Genomic DNA, 20861 nt, shown 5'->3' on the forward strand with positions numbered 1-20861 from the left:
TATTAGCTGAAACGTACAAATCGAAAAAGTTTACAAAACCTTCTTCTGAAACCTATATTCACCTTCCATATATCTGTATTTTTTAAGGATAAACCAAAAGGAATATCTCGGAAATATCGGAGATCTGAGTTGTCATCTAATGTATATGAAAAGTGAACAGTTTTCATATTACCACACCATCCTGTATATGAATGTAGGAAGTATATTTTGAGAAATATTATGAGCCAGCTAAAAGCCCAAACAGCAATTTTTCGAAAATTGACGTCTTCTGCACTAAAAATACGAGTATTTCAGTTATGTTAAAATGCATGATTTCTCCCTTTTTTAAAAGTCGTTATTAAATTGCATGATAAGATGTTTTAGAATTTGTTTTTAAATATAACTCTCCTACATTAGTTACTACATATACATACTATTGATGTAACACAAATGGTTAACATTCATTACTCATCACTAAAATAAAGTAAATCCAGCGTTAAAAACGTAAAGGGAGAATTAAAACGAATATGTATTACTTCCCCTTTCCGTTAATAGGGGGGCATATAAATATAAATACACAGATTTTATACATCTCTATTGGAAGAATCATTCAACGTTGTAGGATATCCTTCATTAAAGTCAATAAACACTCCCGGGCAAGTGCTAGTTTAAATAGTAATGTGATAGTGACTGTTCCCAAGACCAAAAATATATATTTATTAATCAATTAGCTTTTTCTTGACTTTAAAAAGCATGTTAATCCTTCAATATACAAGGATATTGTAGATATTTTACAACTATACTTTTAAAACAGATATTGATAGTGTTCATACTTCAGTGCAAGTGTTAGTCGTGAAGTGCTGACAAAAGGTTAGTGTGATTATAAAACTTTTTGTTGAAGCCTTTTCCTGGATTCAGTATGAAGACCTGTACGTTCGATAGAGAAACAGTGATTGCATAATAGATAACTTCACCTGAGTATTGATTCAAGGTAATATTAAAAAATATATTTGTATTACACAAAATATCGCAAAATACTCTAATATGTACATATCTCTTAAATTTGAACATGAATACAAATTTGAAAATAGTTAAAAATGAGAATTATGTACAATGTACTGATTTCAAATATTTATTACTTTTTCAACAAATACACTACTGAAAATTAGATTACTTTATCACAGTTTAAGACTTAAATGTAGGATCTCACATAAGGGAAAATAAATGTTATGGAAAAAAGGAGAGAGGAGTCCAAATGAAACAGTGTTAGAAATGGTGCCGAACATGAACCAATAACAAATAATTACGATCGGAAGGGCAAGCCTGCAGGTTTCCATTGAAAAATTTATAGTTAAAAATGTTCATTTCATTTGGGAAATAGGAAATATTCAAAAACTATCTCAAAGATCACGTTTTTAAAAATTCCTCAAAAATGTGAAAAGGTATGAGAAGAAGATCCAAACAAAAAATTTAAAGACTATTGAGTAGAATAAACGATTCAAATTTGTTTCTTGGCGAATGTGACAAAAATTTATAAAAAATCAAAAAATGACGAATTTTGAACTTTTCTTTGAATAAAATCTTCAATATTTTCAAGAAATGATATCAGAGGGAAAATTAAGGGCCAATTGATTTTTAAACAGGTGAATGGAACAGGTAAAATATTTTATGGGGATGATAATAATATATCGTATAAAAGTTTCATGTAAAATTGTTTATAAAACGTAAATAAAAACTTAACAAATTACAACTTTTAACTAAATTCTAGAAAATTGTAGATATGATAAAAAAATAGTCACATTTCTCTTAATTTGTAAATTATTCAATAGCGTACGGCTGAGCAATAAATTTTGATAGTTTATAGGAAATATCGTGATTTTATTTGCAAATACATCAAAAGTAATTCAAGAAAGTTTGAAAAAAAATTTTAGTCTCTCTTTTTCATATCTTCAGGTTTTTGGAATATATTAAAAAAGGTGTTTTGAGGTTTGAGAACAGCCTGTCAACTGATATAATAGCTAAAAGAGTAATAGAATCAAGAAAAAAAAATAGAAGGATTAGAAAAAATAAATTGATAAGCTAGTCAGTAGTAGTAGCACTAGTGATACCTATGAAGTCTTTAGCAAAGGGCCATAAGCTCGATTAAATTTTTTAAAAAGGACAGAAGGATGGGCGGAAGAGCACTAAGTCAAAAAATATCTCAAAGATAGAAATAATTGTAAAAAAGTCTACATAAATACCATTTAACCTAATGCAATTATTCTATACTATGAAACACCACAATTTTGGTTATGTAAATATGTACGTGTGTATGTATTGTCCATCGCTGTTAATTTACTACGGTTAAATTAATTTCGGGTAAGTATGTATATAAAAAAATTATAAATAAAACAACTACATAATGGAAAAATATTTGAGGACCATTTGAAGTCGATTTTATCCTTCGATGTTTCCAAGTGTTTCTTGTTATTTAGATCCCGTAGGTGATAGATAAACATTAAAGCATTGATACTTGTTCACACTTTTATTCATTTCTAGGGCTGGATTTAAAGGATAGTATCCAGTACTACAGGCCAAAGCCTCCACAAAAAAGGGTATCCTACAAAAGAGATTTAGAGAAAAAATCTTCGCACGACTAAACACTAGTAAACTATTTGGAAAGTTTCGATCCTTAACACTAAAATTTAAAAATCTACGTAGTTTCACAATAAATTATTTATTAAAACAATCGAACGAAAAAAAATTGTCCATTTTATTTCAAAATTATTTATGGGGTGCCTCCACTCCTTTGTTGCCCAAAGACCTCCAGCTTCGTCTGTTTCAAATAAAATATGTCATATCGTATATTCCGTTAGTATTTTAATGTGAATACAATTGCGTATCACATCATAATCATTTGTTTGACATGTGGACTTTTCAAGGAGTCTTTTTGGCACATAGAGATTTGTGGGATTAGAACGAATTGAAAACATTATTATATATTATATTATCTCACTTCCAATGTACGAGCAGATATTTATTTAATCACAATAAAACCCTGTAATTAATAAAAATTTTGTAATTCTGTGAATTATATTTATGAAAGGCGTTCTCAAATTCTTGCTAAGTACTTTAAGAAAGCGAAATTTATTTATATTTATTATATGTTTCTTTCTAAATTCCACGTGAATTTTTAATATTAGAATATCAATCTAATCAATCAAATGTTCAACGGTAGGAAGAAAATTGTGAATGATTGTAAAAACATTTGTATCAATCTGCAGTGAAGAAAATTTAGAACTGTTTAGAACAAAACGTTGTAAAAAATATTGGAAATTAAAGATCAATTGTATAATACAGTAATGAAAAGATTGCACGTGATGAAGGGAGTAACAAATAACATGAACATTTTATCAATAAAATGTCACTGGCAATGCCAATATTTCGTTACAGAGAATTGAAATAAATAATATTTTTCTAACTATAAAATAAAGTTACATTACAATTACGACCCAGGATAGAAGACGATAATTCATATTTTTGAAAGTAGATCGAACTGCTATGGCATTTTTATATGGAAGATGATGTAATAATACTAATCTTATACTGTCAGAATTTTCATAAAATAATATACTTTTTTAAGAGAAAATATGAGTATAATATACTTTAGGGCTCGTTGTTAATAAAATATATCTTTTTTTTTCAGCTGGAAGCTTATGTCATGAGCTGACCTCGAAAAAAATAATCCAAAAATGACGCAGCGGAAAGAAGAAAGTCAGGAATATGACGAAAACACACTTAAATTAAATCGTCATGAAGACATCGAACTTCCAACTCTCACAAATATCCCTAACCTAATAAACCAAATATCGTACTCCAAACAAACTACTCCTCAATGTCCAGAGCGAGGAACATGGAGTAGTAAATTAGATTTTATACTGTCAGTAGTAGGTTTAGCTATAGGTCTAGGTAACGTATGGAGATTCCCTTATTTATGTTACAAAAATGGAGGCGGTGCATTTTTGGTACCATACTTTATTACCTTAATCCTTGCCGGTATTCCCATGTTTTTCATGGAATTGGCACTTGGACAGATGTTAACGATAGGAGGTTTAGGAGTCTTTAAAATTGCACCAATATTCAAAGGTATATAAACTAGAAATTAGGTTTTTCCATACATTTCAATCTGAATTTATCAATATAAATATTTATGTATAATTCATATCGATTATCTTTTGCCACGATTTCGTGTCTTCAGAATTTCTGAGACTTCTATGCTAAAAACTGAACCATAAAATAAGATATTTCGACGTAGCAATGTCAAAGCTATACGGTGGAAGTAGCATCAAAACTTCCCAATCAAACTTTCTCAATTTTTGGCGGGTTAGTAAATATATGTGGGGTCTAATTTTATTGTAATAGAACACAATGTCTTTCTCATCGACTTTTCTGGCCGTTTTTATTTCGAGCGCCTACTTGAATCGCATCATTGTTTTTCAAAGTATTAGGAAGTGTCCTTCTCGAATTTCTATTTATTATTGGTTTTATTGGTATTACTTACGATATGAAAATTTAACACTAGAGGTAAGCAAAATTATTTCTACTCCACTTTTATATAGATGACACAAAAAATATATCAAAATTTTGAAACTTTGCGGCTGCAATATAATATTATTAGGCTATACAATAGGAACGTTGTTAGAGTATCTTTTTAACTAGCTCAAAACTAAATGGAATTACATGAGAATAAACACATATTTCAATTAACATCGTAAGATGTCGATAACGATATTTTCACTTGAGCTAAGTGATATCTGTCTTGGCAAACCCTCCGCTGTCCGGGAGATGCTCAAACGAAGAACGGAGATCACACTGCAGTAAATGTGATATTAGATTCGTATGCACACTCCGAGGAGAAATTTTAGCAATATTTCAAACACAAAATTCTGAAAATAAGATAGATAGATATTTTTATTTTTTCAACAAACATATTTTTAAAACTTAATAACTAAAAGATGTGGTGTATTAGTTTAGCCTTCCTCTTAAAGCATTTGGAGATTAAAATTTTTTTCTGTAATGAAGATACGAATTTATAGGTACTCATAATTTAAACACCGTTTATCTAAAGATTTGTCCTTATCTAGCAGAAAATTGTTTTTTAAATGGTTTAATATGAGTTGTGCGTTGGGACTTAATTTTTGAACGTCTCGTCTGACAATATGGTGTTTATTTGTAGGGTAAACAGAGCGAGGAGTATTTTATATGAGAGAAAAGTTGAAATAGTATCCAGCTCTATAATATATAATATATAACAGTTCAAAGACGTTCCAGAATGTCACTCGTGTAGGCAAAGTGTGTGGTATGAATGTAGTAGTTGCGGATGAATTGAAGTACGCTGAGCTGGAAGAATTTAATATTATAGTTCATTAGATCCGGGAAATTCCATCAAATTCCTTTGTACAAAAGTGTGAAAAGTTATCCAGAGCATAAATAATATTTGGCGCATCTTTTAAAATTTATCCTGATGCTAATGTGACACCACCTTCATTTAAAGTCTTTGCACGAACACTTGTCACATACAGAGGATGTTTTCCTTCTTTATACCATTCATACTTGCTACATAATAATTATAAAAAATATAAAAGAATTGACATACGAAAAAATCTAATATTGATTCTAACGAATAGAAGCAAAATAAGGAAAAAAACAAATTTTATAATTGAAAACGTTGATTTTTTTAATTTTTTTAGGTATAGGATATGCAGCTGCTGTGATGTCATGTTGGATGAATATTTATTACATTGTAATTTTAGCATGGGCAATATTCTATTTTTTCATGTCATTACGAGCAGGTGAGTTTCATATTAAAAAAATCACTTATTAGATTCAATTAATTCTTGGATAACAGTAAAATAAAAAGAGGTGGAAGGTATCCTAAATAGTTTCGAATATATCGATATACCCATTGACGCAATTTTTTACTTTCAGATGTTCCATGGAGAACGTGTAATAATTATTGGAATACGCGATTTTGTATTAATCCTTATGACCGGAAAGGACTCAGCTGCTGGGAAACATATAATGCTAACAACACTTTAACGAAAGTATGTCAAATCAGCTCCTACAACATATCGGTTTCTGAGCTCACGGATCCTGTAAAGGAGTTTTGGGAGTAAGTTTACATCTTATTCCACACATTTTTTTTAACTTTATGGATGAATCGATAAATATAGTATTTCAAAAAGGATCTTTCTGAAATAATATTATCTGTGTTTATAATTTCGGACATAAAAATAGAGTGAACCGTGGTGTTATTATGAACGAAAGATTGCAAGAATATTTGACTAATTTTATCCAAGCGCTTCTATATAACTATAATCTACAAAAAAAGTCTATACGAAGCCATAAAATGGAGAGGAGTAGTCGTTGGATCCTTGCTTAGTTATAGAGACTTTTTAATGAAGATTTCTAATTTCAAAGACCATTTCAAAATTTCAAAACTCATACCTAATAATTTTTAGTTTCATATATACTACAATCTTCAAAAATATATGAAAGATTATGGTATGTTTAGGTATCACAGACGTTTCCATATGATCTTTCCGGAGTAGTGATTACCAACAAAAAAAACAAAAGGACAAAGAAAGCAATCTATAATGAAATTACAAAATAGACCTTTACATAATTAGACTATAGTATTACATAATTACATAATATATATATATATATATATATATATATATATATATATATATATATATATATATGTGTGTTAACAAGATAATATCAAATCACCCTGTATGTATTGAGATTGTTAACTGCATGAATCTAATTTGCAGTATGAATAGTAACAATATATAGATGAATTATGATGTATTGTATTGCTTTTGCCGTAATTTTATACTGAACACACTGTTTGTGATAACTTGGTTATCCAAACCCGAGAGAGTAACAGTGGTGTAAACAGTGTGTTCAGTATGAATAATAACCAACGGTTCTAGAAATTCCCACTTAGTTGCTTTAATATTGCCTAAAATTTATAGAACAATCGAAGGTGCATCCACCAAAATTAGAAATTTCTTTCTGCTATTTAGTCATCGACCAAGTTGAAAATGGGTATAAATATATTTCACATAGGCAAAGATATTGTGGGACCAAATTGCTATTGCTTGGACCAATTATTTGAATAGTTTGATTTAAAATTTTATATCATATTTTTTTATTTTAGACGGAGAGTTCTTCAGATAAGCGAAGGGATAGAGCATGTTGGTTCCATTAGATGGGAATTGGCTGGTACCCTGTTGTTGGTTTGGATATTGTGTTATTTTTGCATATGGAAAGGTGTAAAATGGACGGGCAAAGTTGTGTACTTTACGGCACTATTTCCTTATGTACTTCTTAGTATATTATTAATACGAGGAATCACCTTGCCAGGAGCCATGGAAGGAATTCGGTTTTATGTAATGCCCAATTTGTCTAAATTAACTGATTCGCAAGTGTGGATTGACGCTGTGACTCAAATTTTTTTCTCGTATGGCTTAGGTTTAGGTACTTTGGTCGCCCTAGGCAGTTATAATAAATTTACTAATAACGTTTACAAGTAAGTACTTTATGTGACGTTGCTTTCTCTCCTTTCTAGCAAGGATCAAAATATTTTTATATTTACGACCTTAGACTCAACAGATTTGCAAAAATAATACGCTTATAGAAATTGAAGATAACAAAAAATGAAACTAGTATGCCTGAAATAGGAGTATACATAATAGACTAAATATATTCTATACGCTGAATCTTTTCTGATACTTGACCGATACGTCATCAACTATATGCATCTGACAGTTGACGTAAACATTCTGACTAATTTTCCTAGAGTCGGAATTTTTGGATATCTAGAAATGAATACAACAAAGTTGAATTTACGATAAAAGCAACTATTAGGTATATATTAATAGTACACATTTCAAATGTTTCTTCGAAACATTGTCAGGACTATGGTATTAAATTTCGATAGAAAATCTTGGCAAAAACTTGTTTCACTAACAACATGAGATGAATGAAGGGAAAGCTAAAGAGAACATAATAATATAACAGCCTTCATAAGCCATCAGGCTTGCAAAGATAAATTGAAACTGTAGACAATTAAATATGGAGAAGTTTCAACTAGTTATCCAAACATGCTACGTAGTGTTATAATTCAAACTTGGAAGAAAAATGATAAACCACAAATTTATGCTTTGAACACAATAATTCTGCTATCTATATCTGGACTTTGGTTGGTAGGCTGAATACAATAGATACAATAGTTATTCATATCTCTTGAAGCTCTAAATTGTCCTGAGTGGCTAATGTGAAAAAGGCTCACATTGTACCTATTGATGACGAGTACGTTTTACAAAAATCATCAAGGGATCTTCTTCTTAGTTGTATACTTGTAAACACCAATAAAATATAATATAGCTCTGAATTATTACGTACTTTTTCTGTTTTTCAGTGTTTTTTGTATACCCAACTAATATTATTGTTTTCATGTTATAGAGATGCTTTAATTGTATGTACAGTAAATTCCAGTACAAGTATGTTTGCTGGATTCGTTATATTTTCGGTAGTAGGCTTCATGGCCCATGAGCAACAGAGACCTGTAGCTGATGTTGCTGCTTCAGGTAACTGTTTTATAGTAAATGTATGAAGAATTTACAAAATAAAAGTGTATTTGATTCAATTCGAACATAAATGATTTGTTTTAGGCCCGGGGCTTGCATTTTTGGCATACCCAAGTGCTGTTTTACAATTGCCAGGATCCCCCTTATGGGCTTGTTTATTTTTCTTTATGATTCTTTTAATTGGTTTAGATTCTCAATTCTGTACGATGGAAGGTTTCGTAACAGCTATTGTTGATGAGTGGCCTGGTTTACTAAGAAAAAGGAAGGAAATATTTATAGCCATAGTGTGCTTTCTGTCATACATAGTGGGCTTATCATGCATTTCCCAGGTATAGAATAATCTTTTCTTTTTCATTTACTTACTGTTATAAATGCTTGTTAATTAAATTGTTAGAAGCAACTGTACAAGATGCCATTTTGTTAACCCACTATGGAAACTTCAAAAATACGACTTTTAATCAACTTTTCATATAATATTGCGGTTTTACTTGTTTCCTTATGAGGTTCTCGAAAGAAAAATCAAGTATTCACTATTTTGAAAAGGTAGTCGATAAACCAACGTCTATTTTCATTTGAGGTTTTGAAGGTAGTGTCCATCCCCGCTAGGTGGTTCATGAAATTCAACTTCATTTTGAATGTGACGTTGTCAAGTAATGTTTTCAAATTGGCACCCTGTTTGTATATTTGAAAAATGAAAGCAAATATTCTCAGCAAAAAATTGTTAATGTATTTATCATATGTTGTTTTATTCAGCATAGAGCAACATAGACCCAGCTCTTTGAAGGGCAGTATTCTAGCTTTTTCTGTTTACTACAACAACAACTACATTTTTTTGTAATTTTCTTCCATGGAAAGTCATTTTACTTTATCCAGTTACATTGTGTGTAGTAATAACCTCAACCTCAATAATAACCTTTTTTAGTTAGCCAAAAAAATGTTTCCATCGGCACAAACATAGCTTTTGTGTGTCCAACTATAGTTTTCTTCTGATCAAGTGGATCAGTATTTTGTACTTTACGTGTGACAATTACGTACATTTATAATTTTATTCGTAAATATATCTATTTTAGGGTATTCTAGCTTCTACATTATCCCATACGGAATGTATTAAAACAATTCATTAAGGCATTGTATGTGTTACGACTCAGACCAAAGATTTGTTAGCAAGCTTTAAAATATGTATGTAGATCCTTGATATTATATTGATTCCAAAATATATTTTAGGGAGGAATGTACGTTTTCCAAATATTGGATTCCTATGCTGTAAGTGGATTTTGTCTTCTGTTTTTAATATTTTTTGAATGTATAGCAATTTCATGGGCATTTGGTGTCAACAAATTTTATGACGGAATAAAAGAAATGATTGGATATTATCCCATAAGTTGGTGGAAATTTTGTTGGACTATTGCGACTCCCTTCATTTGTGTGGTAAGACAATTTAAGTAAAAGTTAGTAGATTCTTATACACTAATTGACACTAAACAATCACTGTTTAAAAAATTAAGAGTATTAATAGTTTGTATTATTAATATTAATTAATAATATTATTTTTCCTGCTGTCTCAAAATCGAGTTTTTTACAGCGTTTTCGCCATAATTTTACTCTCCGTTAATATTGTAACTAAGATAAAAAAATGTTTTCTACAAATATAATGAATTTAAATAATTTATTCCAAAGCAGTTTCACAAAATGGAATATTTACAGGGAGGACAATATATTGAATGCAATTGATTATTTTTGATACACATTTATCATTGCATGAAATTATTTGTTAAACAACCATTACGTCAGTATTAAATTTTGAAAGTGAGAAGCGTATATTTTCAATCGTTATTTTATTCGAATACAACTGCATAACAAAAAAAATAGCCCACAAATCGAAGACAACGAAAATTCATTCAAATTGAAACATCCGTTTTATTGACATAAAAATATATTTAGAAAAGATACTGCTTGGTATAGCACAGCTTTTGGAGCCACTTTTTTCTGCTTAATAATTGGGCAAATAATTTGGCTACAGGTCAGAGTGCCTCTGTACAGTTCGTGAACATTTAAGTGGACAATTCGATTTATGAATTGGTTATCAATAAGAATCATAATAATGCTTCCCCAAATATAAGACACACAGTCTTTGAAATATATTTCATGTAATTTTTGTATATATTTTTTCATTTCTTTATAACAATAACAGTAGGGGTGAATTTATAGTGAAAAACTCTGTACTTTGACCCCGCGCTAAACTTTTATCAAATTCATTTATTTTATGTTTCTTCATTATAGAGTGTTTTCGTATTCAATTTGGTACAGTGGGCTCCAGTGAAATATTTAAATTATGAATTTCCCTTATGGGCACATTTATTTGGCTGGGTAACAGCGTTAACATCGATGCTGTGCATTCCTGGATACATGGTATACATTTGGATGATAACTCCTGGAGATACACAAGATGTAAGTATTGTCAACTACAGAGCGGAGTTGTTATTTGGTTCTTAGTATTAAATAAAAAAAATTTACTTGGAATGTGATTAAATTCATAGTTTAGATACAAAACCTATAATTATAGTTAAGCTCAATGTTTTTCTTTAACTTTTGTGGTTAGATTAGCTTTTTTAAATAGCAATGTATGGTAACGCTTTTATTACCTTTACTTTTATTTATGTATAATTTCATAAATTCTTATCATGTGCTCAGTCATTTTCATCAAAATATTATATATAGCTATTTTTGAGTTCGATTTTTTATCCATTTTAAACGATCAGCTAGAATAGATTACAATACATACTAAGAGAAACGAAGTCTACCACAGCGGCGGCGTAAATACATCAGTAACTATCGGAAGATGGTACTAAATGAAAACAAACATTTCACGATTGCAAAAATATACCATCCAAAAGATGCAAGGTTATGCTGTTGATGCTCCTCTAGGTTCTCGGGCGTTTGATGCAGGACAAGCTTAAGTAGTAGTATTTACGGTCCTTAGATAGTATGCGAACAGAAGTACTTGATTGCTCAAAAATAATGGACAGTCCCTTGTAATAGCAAAATGATTTATAAGACGACGTGATTTTCGAGTTGTATATGATTAAACAGATTAAAGATGGTTGAAAACAATGAAAAACACACTTTTTTAGTTAATTAAATTCAAAAGTAGGAACTTTTTCATCAAATGACTGATAAGAAAATTAATTTCACTGTGCTCAATATTAATCTGCAGTAATTCTTAGGTAATAGTTACAATGAGAAATGCGGAGTTGAAAAATATTGCAAAAATCACTCCACGCTTTTAGCATAGTGGCTCACTATATTGTTAAGCTTGTAGAATTTAGGACCACTTTAATCGTTCAAAATGACTAGACTACGAGGATGGTCCTAGAAGTACTTGGCCCAACAAAAAAAATACAAAAATTTTGGAGAAAAAAATTTGTTTCTTAACGTGCTCTCCTTATAGCTCCATACACTCCTCCTTCTAGCGATGTTCAAAAGTTCGACACCCGTCTTATAATAAGAATCGTCAAGCTCTTCAAAATAGGCATTGTTGGAAAATCTTTTACTACCGAGCCATTGTTTCTGGGAACAGAAAATAATACGTTGGGACTAAATCTGGCGCATGGTGTGCATGAGGTAGTAATTAAATTGTAATTAATTAATTTTGGCAATTGCAATAGGGTATGTGTGAGCTGGTGCATTGACTTGATGAAACAACACTTTATTTTTAGCCAAAAGTGGCCGTTTTTGCCTAATATCTTCACTCAAGCGTTGCAATAATTTCGCTTAATACTCGCCGTCAATGGTTTTTCCTTTCCAAAAAACCGACGCCTTCTCTCTCCCTTTTCAGTCCATTGTTTTGATTGTTCTTTAGTTTCATGTTTGAAGTGATGGACCCACGTTTCATCCTTGGTTATGAAACGGCGCAAAACTGCGGGTTTATTTCTGTGAAACATTGACAACCAACCTATGGAAACATCTTCACGACATGTTTTTGTTTCATTCTAAGCAAACCCACCCATCTTGCGCACAGCTTTCTCATGTCCAAATTCTCAGTTAATATTCGATGTACTGCACTATTCGAAATGCCTACTATGTCTGCTAGCTCGCGCATTTTCAGTCGACTGTATAGATTGTGCTTTTTCGAGCAACTATCGCCATCTCTAAGTCAGGCCAGCTACTTCTGGGACCTTCCTCGTAGATACATAAACTTGCATGCATAGAAATCGGCCCACTCTAAAGTTTTGACCTCACTATATTTTTTTAGATTATTTATCAGATATAAAAAGAAATTTGCTGCAAAGCTTATCGTTTATATGCGTAGCAACCGGTAAACAAATCGAACGTGTTTTTGTGGTGATTGTAATATAATAAATTTGTCAAAAATTGAAATTATTGCGTTTGCAATAGAAATTTGCATTGTATTCATTTTTTATAATCTCAATAGTGTTCATGTGTGTTAGTTAAATGTATACTACACCACAAAAAGCCGCCTTATTGATTTAATCGAAAATGGACTTGGCCAGCGACCTGTTGCTAGATAGTAGTAGAAGAGTATACCAGCGTTATGAGGAGACTGTATCCTTTCGTGGGCGGCGTGGAACAGATAGAAGACGATTTACAGCCGCTCGTGATGACCGCTTTATTGTGTCAACAACATTAAGAAATCGTCACTGTAATGCCGCTCAAGTGCAACGACAGCTCCGTCAAGTACGAGAAGTGACTATTAGTCAGTGGACAGTAAGACGAAGACTACAGGAAAATGACCTGATCCCTAAAACACCTGCGATTGGTCCAAAACTAACTACAGCTCATCGGCAAGCACTCCTGCGTGTTGCACAGGATCATTTGAATTGAACGGTGGATCACTGGGGATCTGTTCTGTTCTCAGATAAGACCAGAATATGCCTCCATGGTAGCGACTGAAGAAGGAAAGTATACCGAGGACCAAGAGAGCGATTTGCAGCTTGCTGCTTTGAAGAGCGGAGTGCCTATGGAGGTGGCCCGTTCATAATCTGGGCTGCAATTTCTATAGGATACACGAACCGACCCTTTGTTCATTTGTAGGGGCGACTGTGTTCACAGAAGAAGAAGTTGAATGGCTGATAGATACATCGAGTAGATTTTAGCAAATCATGTGGTATCTTACGTCGACTACTTTGGGAACAAATTTACATTTATGCACGAGTGGCCAGCATACAGTACTCACATAAATCCATCTGAGAGAACATGGGATAAGCTAAAAAGAAGAAATGTGGCTTAACATCCCACAAGAAACAGTAGCTGACTTGATTAGATCTATGTCTAATCGTATGAGAACTGTTATCACGACAAGAGGAAGTCATACCCATTATGAATGAATTTTTTGATAACCCTGTTTATCTTTATGTTTGAAGTAAACTGAATTGTCTTACAAACAGCGTATTTATTTTATCTGATGAATAGTTTAAACAAAATATATAGTTAAAGTCAAAAATTTACAGTGCAATTTATACGCACGCAAGGATATAACGAGAATGAATACTTGCAGATTGGGATCTATTCTTAGAAATATTATTTTTAATAAAATTTCATTTTTAATAACTTTATATCTTACTCTTTAATTTTCATTCACAAGTTTATTATAAATCTTCATCTTTATTGTAATTATACAAAATGAACGAATAATACGATAGCTTCATATACTCCATCTATAATTGGTTGGTATTTTTCTAACCCATTTTTTTTTTTTTCAGAAAATACGGCTGTTGGTTAGAATTGACGACGATGTCCAGGCAGTCCGAGCTAAAATGCATCACAATACAAGCCATAGTGTATAAGAGACTACAACTTTCATTAGAAACTATTTAACTTATAGGGGTGTCAAAACACTTGTAAATTGTGTTCTTGATTCTTACATTTTCAATATACTTCTAGTTGTTTGTATATAGTGTATAGTGAAAGGCAAACGGTAAAAAATGTATATAACATCAATATTAAAAAATGTATTTTAATTATAAGTTTGCAAAAGTATTGTAGAATATATCATTTATTAAGATCTCGGATATATTATGAAATATTGACAGAGAACATTGTGACGTTGACTTGATTTCCAATTCCATGGTATATATTTGTTTGTTGTAGTAATAACTGAATACAAGCAATGATTCATGCAAACAGATATTTACCGACATATTTTTTAATGCTTCTCGCAAGAAAAAAAGAGTTTGTACTACACATTTTCAATAAATGAATGAATTGATGATGATAAAAAAATTTATCTGAAGTTATTGCTTCATTAAAAGTATCTACATATTTTCTTCCGCATTGATTTTTTAAGAAAAATATTCATTTCAAAAACAAAAGAAAAACGTTCCCATTAGTGATATTAAAGTTTGTTGTTAACTTCCTAATATTTTAAATATTGTTTATTTCTTTTTTTTACTACACTTTTCATTGTTTGGTTATTTTTTAGTAAAATGGCCGAGAGATAAGTACTCTTTCGGCATTTATTGAATTTCCATTAGAACTATGTTATTTGAAATAATATTTGGTCTAAATTACTGTCCAAAAAACGCCACAAATAACGTTAACCACTCATCAGTTGAGAAAGATAATCTTTAAACATATTCTAAACTAAACTAAAGGTCAATCTATAATTTTATTATGCTTGATTTTTTCAAATTTTGAAAGTGTTGTGGTAGGTTTTCTGATTCCAAATTCTGAACAAATGCCGGGTTGAAATAGGATATCTCAGAAACCGTAATAGATTGAATTTCACATTAAAAAGACTAATAAATTTGAAAGGACCACTTTAAGTTGGAAAAAACTAATAGAACTGCGTCCAGAACAATCGGAAGATTGATCAAATCTAAAAAATAGAAGTTACTAAGAATATAAGTGAAAATTCCATCTGTATAGAATGCATTTTATACCTAATTTTCTTTAATAAAAATAATAAACATCTCATTAATATCAGACTTAGAAATTCACTTAATGCAAGCAATTGAAATTTTATTTACTGTAATTTCAAATATGTAGATAATGAAGATATAACTGTGGAATATTTTCTATTTTCTGTAGCTTCTCGTTTATTTTACAACATAGAACGTTTTAGCAGCTTTTTTTGCGTTAATCACATTAACCAGTCAATGCACAAATAATGTCATGAAGTGAATAATTTTGTTAAATAAATGTGACAAAAATGATTGAATCGTTTTAATTTCAGCAAAGAGTAAAATAGTCCTTTAACCACCATTATTATCCTGCACTACAGATTCTACCGATAAAGAGTTGATATATAACAGTCAGTTGCTCAATAAATTTTTTACCCTTCTTATCCAACAGGCGATATTACATTTCCTAAAGTCTATTTTTATGTCAATTTAAATGACCCTACTAAAATTATTCTAAATATTTCCTAAAATTTTCATAAAGGTACCTGAGCTAATACAAATTTTCGGTCTTTTATTGATCTTTTATAACCATAAGCTGTACAGAAAAAAGGTTTGGTTACTCAAAAGCCTTGTGTATTAAAGATTACATAACCGTATCATAATATCTATAAGTACCTATTTGCCAATAAAAGTGAGACATTTTGCTTTAGTTTAATTCCAAGAATATTTTCCCGATGAATTTCATGGAAACTACGATTGTAGAATTGTCCATATGGTAAGAAGGTTCATGTTGTGTATCCTCAACAGTTTATTTTAGTTCCAACTTATTAGGTGCAGTGTGCAATCTATTATGAATTCTAGTGTGATTATGGAAAATTTGGAAGTGCCGCGTAAACGCTGAAAAATCAGTTCTCTAACAGTTATTTAACACCAATATAATTTTTTTAAATCATTCAGAGACACAAATTTATGTAAAAGTGTTGATGACACAGTGGAATTAGTTAGTAGTACGTTTGGTGTCGAGGATTTGCAGAGTTATTAAAGAAAAGACATGTGGCGAGTTCTAAACAGCAGTAAATAAATTTTGACAAGATGTAATTGTTACATGTCGAAGACGGGTTTTTCCAAATAATTCATCTACTGGTTCAAATCCACCAACAGGAAATGGGCGCAGATTGATAATACCACACATCGGCAGTTTAAACGGTTTTGTTAAATGTGGTTTAATGTTCCGATGACTACTAAGAAGTTCGAACAAATGATAAATCTTCTTTCTTAGAACTGTATAGTATAGGATAATGCAAGTTATCATTCGAAAGGTTTGAGAAAATTGCGCAACCAAGTGGTTCAAAAAAGATTTACAGAATTGGCAAAATTTAAAAAATATCAAGTTCCATCCCGGTTCTATTAGAGAACAATAAAGAAAAATTCATAAAATATGAAATTGATGACATTGCATAAAATCGCGGAATGACGGTGATTAGATCCCCACCATATCATTGTGAACTAAACTTGATTGAAGTTGCAAGATGAAATAATTCATTTAAAATGAATGATATTAAACAATTGTTTTTGGAGGATGTAAATAATGTGAAGCCTGGAAAAAGGGAGAAGGTAGGTAATCATGAGATTAAAGAAGAAAATATGTGGAAGTTGGACAATATTATTGATGAAAGGATCGAGCCACTCATTGTGTATATTGGTTGCAAAAGTTTATCTTCTGATTCCGATGCTGATTTGGTTTTGTAAGAAGTAGCTCTACTTATACTGGCGAGTTTTTATATAAAAATTAATCTTAATGAAAGTGAGATTGTTTAAAAATCAAATTGAAAAAATGAAACATTTTAGAAAAAATTGCACTTTTTAACCTTCAGCTATTAGGAAGTTTTAAGCAGATTAATTAGGTGAAACATAAGTATGCATCCGATATATTCATTGTATTTATATAAAAGTCAGTTTTTCTCGTATTAACACCCAACATAATAGAATTATGAAAGTAGAAGAACTTAAAACAATTTTTCAACATAATGCTTCAATATTACGATAGAAATCAATTATTATGTATTGAAGTACACAAACATTATTATATGGATTGATACTTGACTATATGGTCTGCATCATCGAATCCTGTATTCCTCATTTCACTTCCTACATAAAACTCAACCGCAATTACACCCTCTTCACCCTATCTTGTAATAGGTACAGAACTTGTTCAATACTCGAAGAGAGCATATAAAGATTGGACATTTTCAAAAAAAATATCCAGACTACATAACCAAATTGACATCTTTCCATTACTTTCTTCAGAAGAAAAGACTCCCGCTACAACACATTTTTTGCCAGCCAGTATTCAATCTAAAATTTCATCAAAGAAGAATCAGGAACTTCATCACTATCACAAGAAAAATGATCACGTTTTATTCGTCCTAGTTACTTTGTAAAATTTAAATACGTATTATAAAATTGTTCGATTAAAGTTGATTCTAAACTTGGTTGAAAACTATAACCTCTAGTCGATGCAAACCAAAAGATGTTTTCAATATACGTTTGTTAACGTCTTCTACCAAATCCTCGGCTGTTTTAGATTGACAGTTCCATTTTCAGTCAATAAACTTGAAATAAGATTGCCAGTGCATGAATATTAATACTTGTTATTTGAATTAGATTGATATATATTTTATTCTCAATTTTCTAAATTTTATTTTCAGAAGAATATAATTACTATGTGTTTGAATAGTACTGAACTACTTACTACTCTCGCGGAAACATTTATTTCACATGTATATAACCCAAGTAGAGTATTTTGACTAGTAACAATATACATCTTATTGAACAATTTTTTTGTATACTATATTTAAAATAAATACGAAAGTCATCTTTAAAATATAGTATGTGATGAGGAAACCATCCCCTTCCGTGTTGAAGATTAATACTGATCTAAAATAAGTTGTTGAAAGCCTTACGTGTGTTCCTAACTTTCATACGTGTGTAGATACTAAGCCGATTACTGGATGGATTTCATCTGATTTTTTTTTCAATTTCGTGTATTTCGTTTATACGCAGATACTTAATTAAGTTGAGTAGCTTATAAGGATGCAGAACGTAGGGTAAGAAAATCAATTTTCAATTAATTTTCTTTTTGCTCCATAACTCTATTTCGGTTACTTGTGATTTAACAGAAATAAACTAATACTTGATTTATAAATTACGTACATGTATATAGCAAAAACTGCATTAAGAAAAAAAATTATCTCAAGAAAATGATAAATAACATGTTAAAAAGAAACGGAATCAAGGAATATAATCAATTGAGAAACAAAACAAATTCCAATCATCAAACTGTATAAAACCTTTCCTTGTCATACGTAAAATGACTTTATCAGCTATGAAATTATTTGAAAAAATATAATATTAGAATAAGTCATAGAATACATATGAAAATCCTTGTAACGATTGTGATACTGTTTCCATTGGAAAGACACCTCAATATTGAGAAAAGTCAAAAATCCTCGAAACAAAGTTGAATGCAAGAAAAAGAACATTAGAAATGGTTCACATACAAATTTTGTCAATATGATCGAAACCGATTTTACTTTAGTGGTTGCTGAACTATTGATTGATTTAAATATACAAATTGTAATATCAGATGATATTTTGATATCGACCGAAATTAGATGGAAACGTCGAGAGTATTAATATAATGAATATTAACAAAATAAAAAAAAACTCAATATTCGGACCATTTATCAGCAAAAACATATAAAAAGTAAAAAAATTAAGAGGCTAAACAAATATTAGGGTCAACTCGTTATCCCAACCAAAATTTTTACAACGTCTTTGCACAACTATCCCGCTGTTTTTCATCTATCGCCAGTATCAAGTAATTTTCTATCTTATCAACTCAAAATACGGTTAGCATGACCTTCCATGCTGAAGGTATTTTTGGGGGCTGTGGTTTTCACTCGATATACCACCAGTTTGAAATTTTTTGCTGCCGATTGTCCTTTTGAGTAGTTTATCTTCGACCTATCTTTCCTTTAAACATTGGATGACTTTTCAATATTTTTCTTCTAAACCTTTGAGGAACCACGATTTAATTCATCTCGTATTTCTACTGATTATATTTATGCATAAGTTCTTTTATATTTTATAACCCTAGTATTTACATTAGTTTAGTATGTTTCCTATTCTATTACTGCTTCTCATTTGTTTATCATTCTCAAATTTCCTTCTTTCACTCAATATCTTCGTGACGTTTTGACTTTTCAATCACTCTACTTTTATATCTATAAGATATTTTGTACAAGACTCTACATCTCATTGTTCTGCATCCAAAATACGTAGACTCTATTTTTCAGGGGTTTTTGTTATCTCCCCAAGGTATTAGTACTAATCCTTTAGGATACTTGTGTCCTTTGATGAAATAGGTGGGACATTAGTAGAGTAGATACTCTCCTGTTTTCACGGCTTGATCGCAGAATCTACAGTTATCTTCTTCAGCCATGCCTATTGTCTTAAGATGGCATTTGACGGAGCAGTGACCTATAAGAAGACCGACCACCAGTTTAATGCTAGTTTATAGTTATCACGAGAAGTTCCTCAAACTTCTTAGCTGATATGGTTATGAATTTATGGCCACGGTAGGGATCTGGTTCAAAGTATGAGGTCGTTGCCGCTTTTTTGGCAATATTGTCAGCTTCCTCATTGCCTGGTATACCCTAGTAGCCTCGTAACTGCATTAAGGTTATTTTGTTTCTGTTAGCTAGAACTTTTAAAGTTTATTTGCAATACCATGCTAGGTTGCACGTGCACTCGATAGCTTTCAGGACCTTCAAGTCTCGACTATCGGAGAGAATATGAATGTGGTTTCTAGAGAGTTTTCTGTCAAAATACTTCTGATCTCATTTTTTTCTATTGCTAACAATGCTACTTGAAATGTAGTGAGTGATTTTCCTAGTGGTATGAGCTTGCATTTTGTTAAAAAATACCCAATCCAGCCTCTTGTACTAGTTTCAAAACATCTATATACCAGAGAAAGACATTTTTATCACTGTATGACTTTTCAATACTTGTCTTCTAAACCTTTGACAGACCACGATTTAATTCATTTGGTATTTCAACTGATTATGTATGCATAAGCTCTCTCCTCCTACTCGGAATATTTCGATATTCTTATCAACAACCATGTATAAAAAAATTAAATTCACCTATATTTATATTTAAGTATAAATAAAACAGTTCTGGTGATAAAGCCACAATTAACTGTAAATACACAAAATGTTTTATCATCACGCGGACAAACTTAAAGCAATGATTTCTTACCTCGACATTTTTCCTGTATTTTCAACTTGAAAATATTTCGTAACATTTGAAAATGTATCAC

At 30.9% G+C, this 20861-nt stretch overlaps 1 protein-coding gene across 1 annotated transcript; it reads left to right on the forward strand.

Annotated features, from left to right (window-relative positions):
• Nucleotides 1-569: 569 nt before the first annotated feature.
• Nucleotides 570-15790, forward strand: LOC130451351 (sodium- and chloride-dependent GABA transporter 1). Its single transcript, XM_056790316.1, has 10 exons — nt 570-970; nt 3665-4104; nt 5709-5810; nt 5947-6130; nt 7187-7558; nt 8494-8618; nt 8703-8947; nt 9843-10046; nt 10899-11066; nt 14339-15790. The coding sequence occupies exons 2-10, from the start codon at nt 3711-3713 to the stop codon at nt 14420-14422; spliced, it is 1878 nt and encodes a 625-aa protein (XP_056646294.1). The 5' UTR covers nt 570-970; nt 3665-3710; the 3' UTR covers nt 14423-15790.
• The last annotated feature ends 5071 nt before the right edge of the window (nt 15791-20861 follow it).

This window comes from Diorhabda sublineata, chromosome X (assembly GCF_026230105.1).
Source record: "Diorhabda sublineata isolate icDioSubl1.1 chromosome X, icDioSubl1.1, whole genome shotgun sequence".
NCBI lineage: Eukaryota > Metazoa > Arthropoda > Insecta > Coleoptera > Chrysomelidae > Diorhabda > Diorhabda sublineata.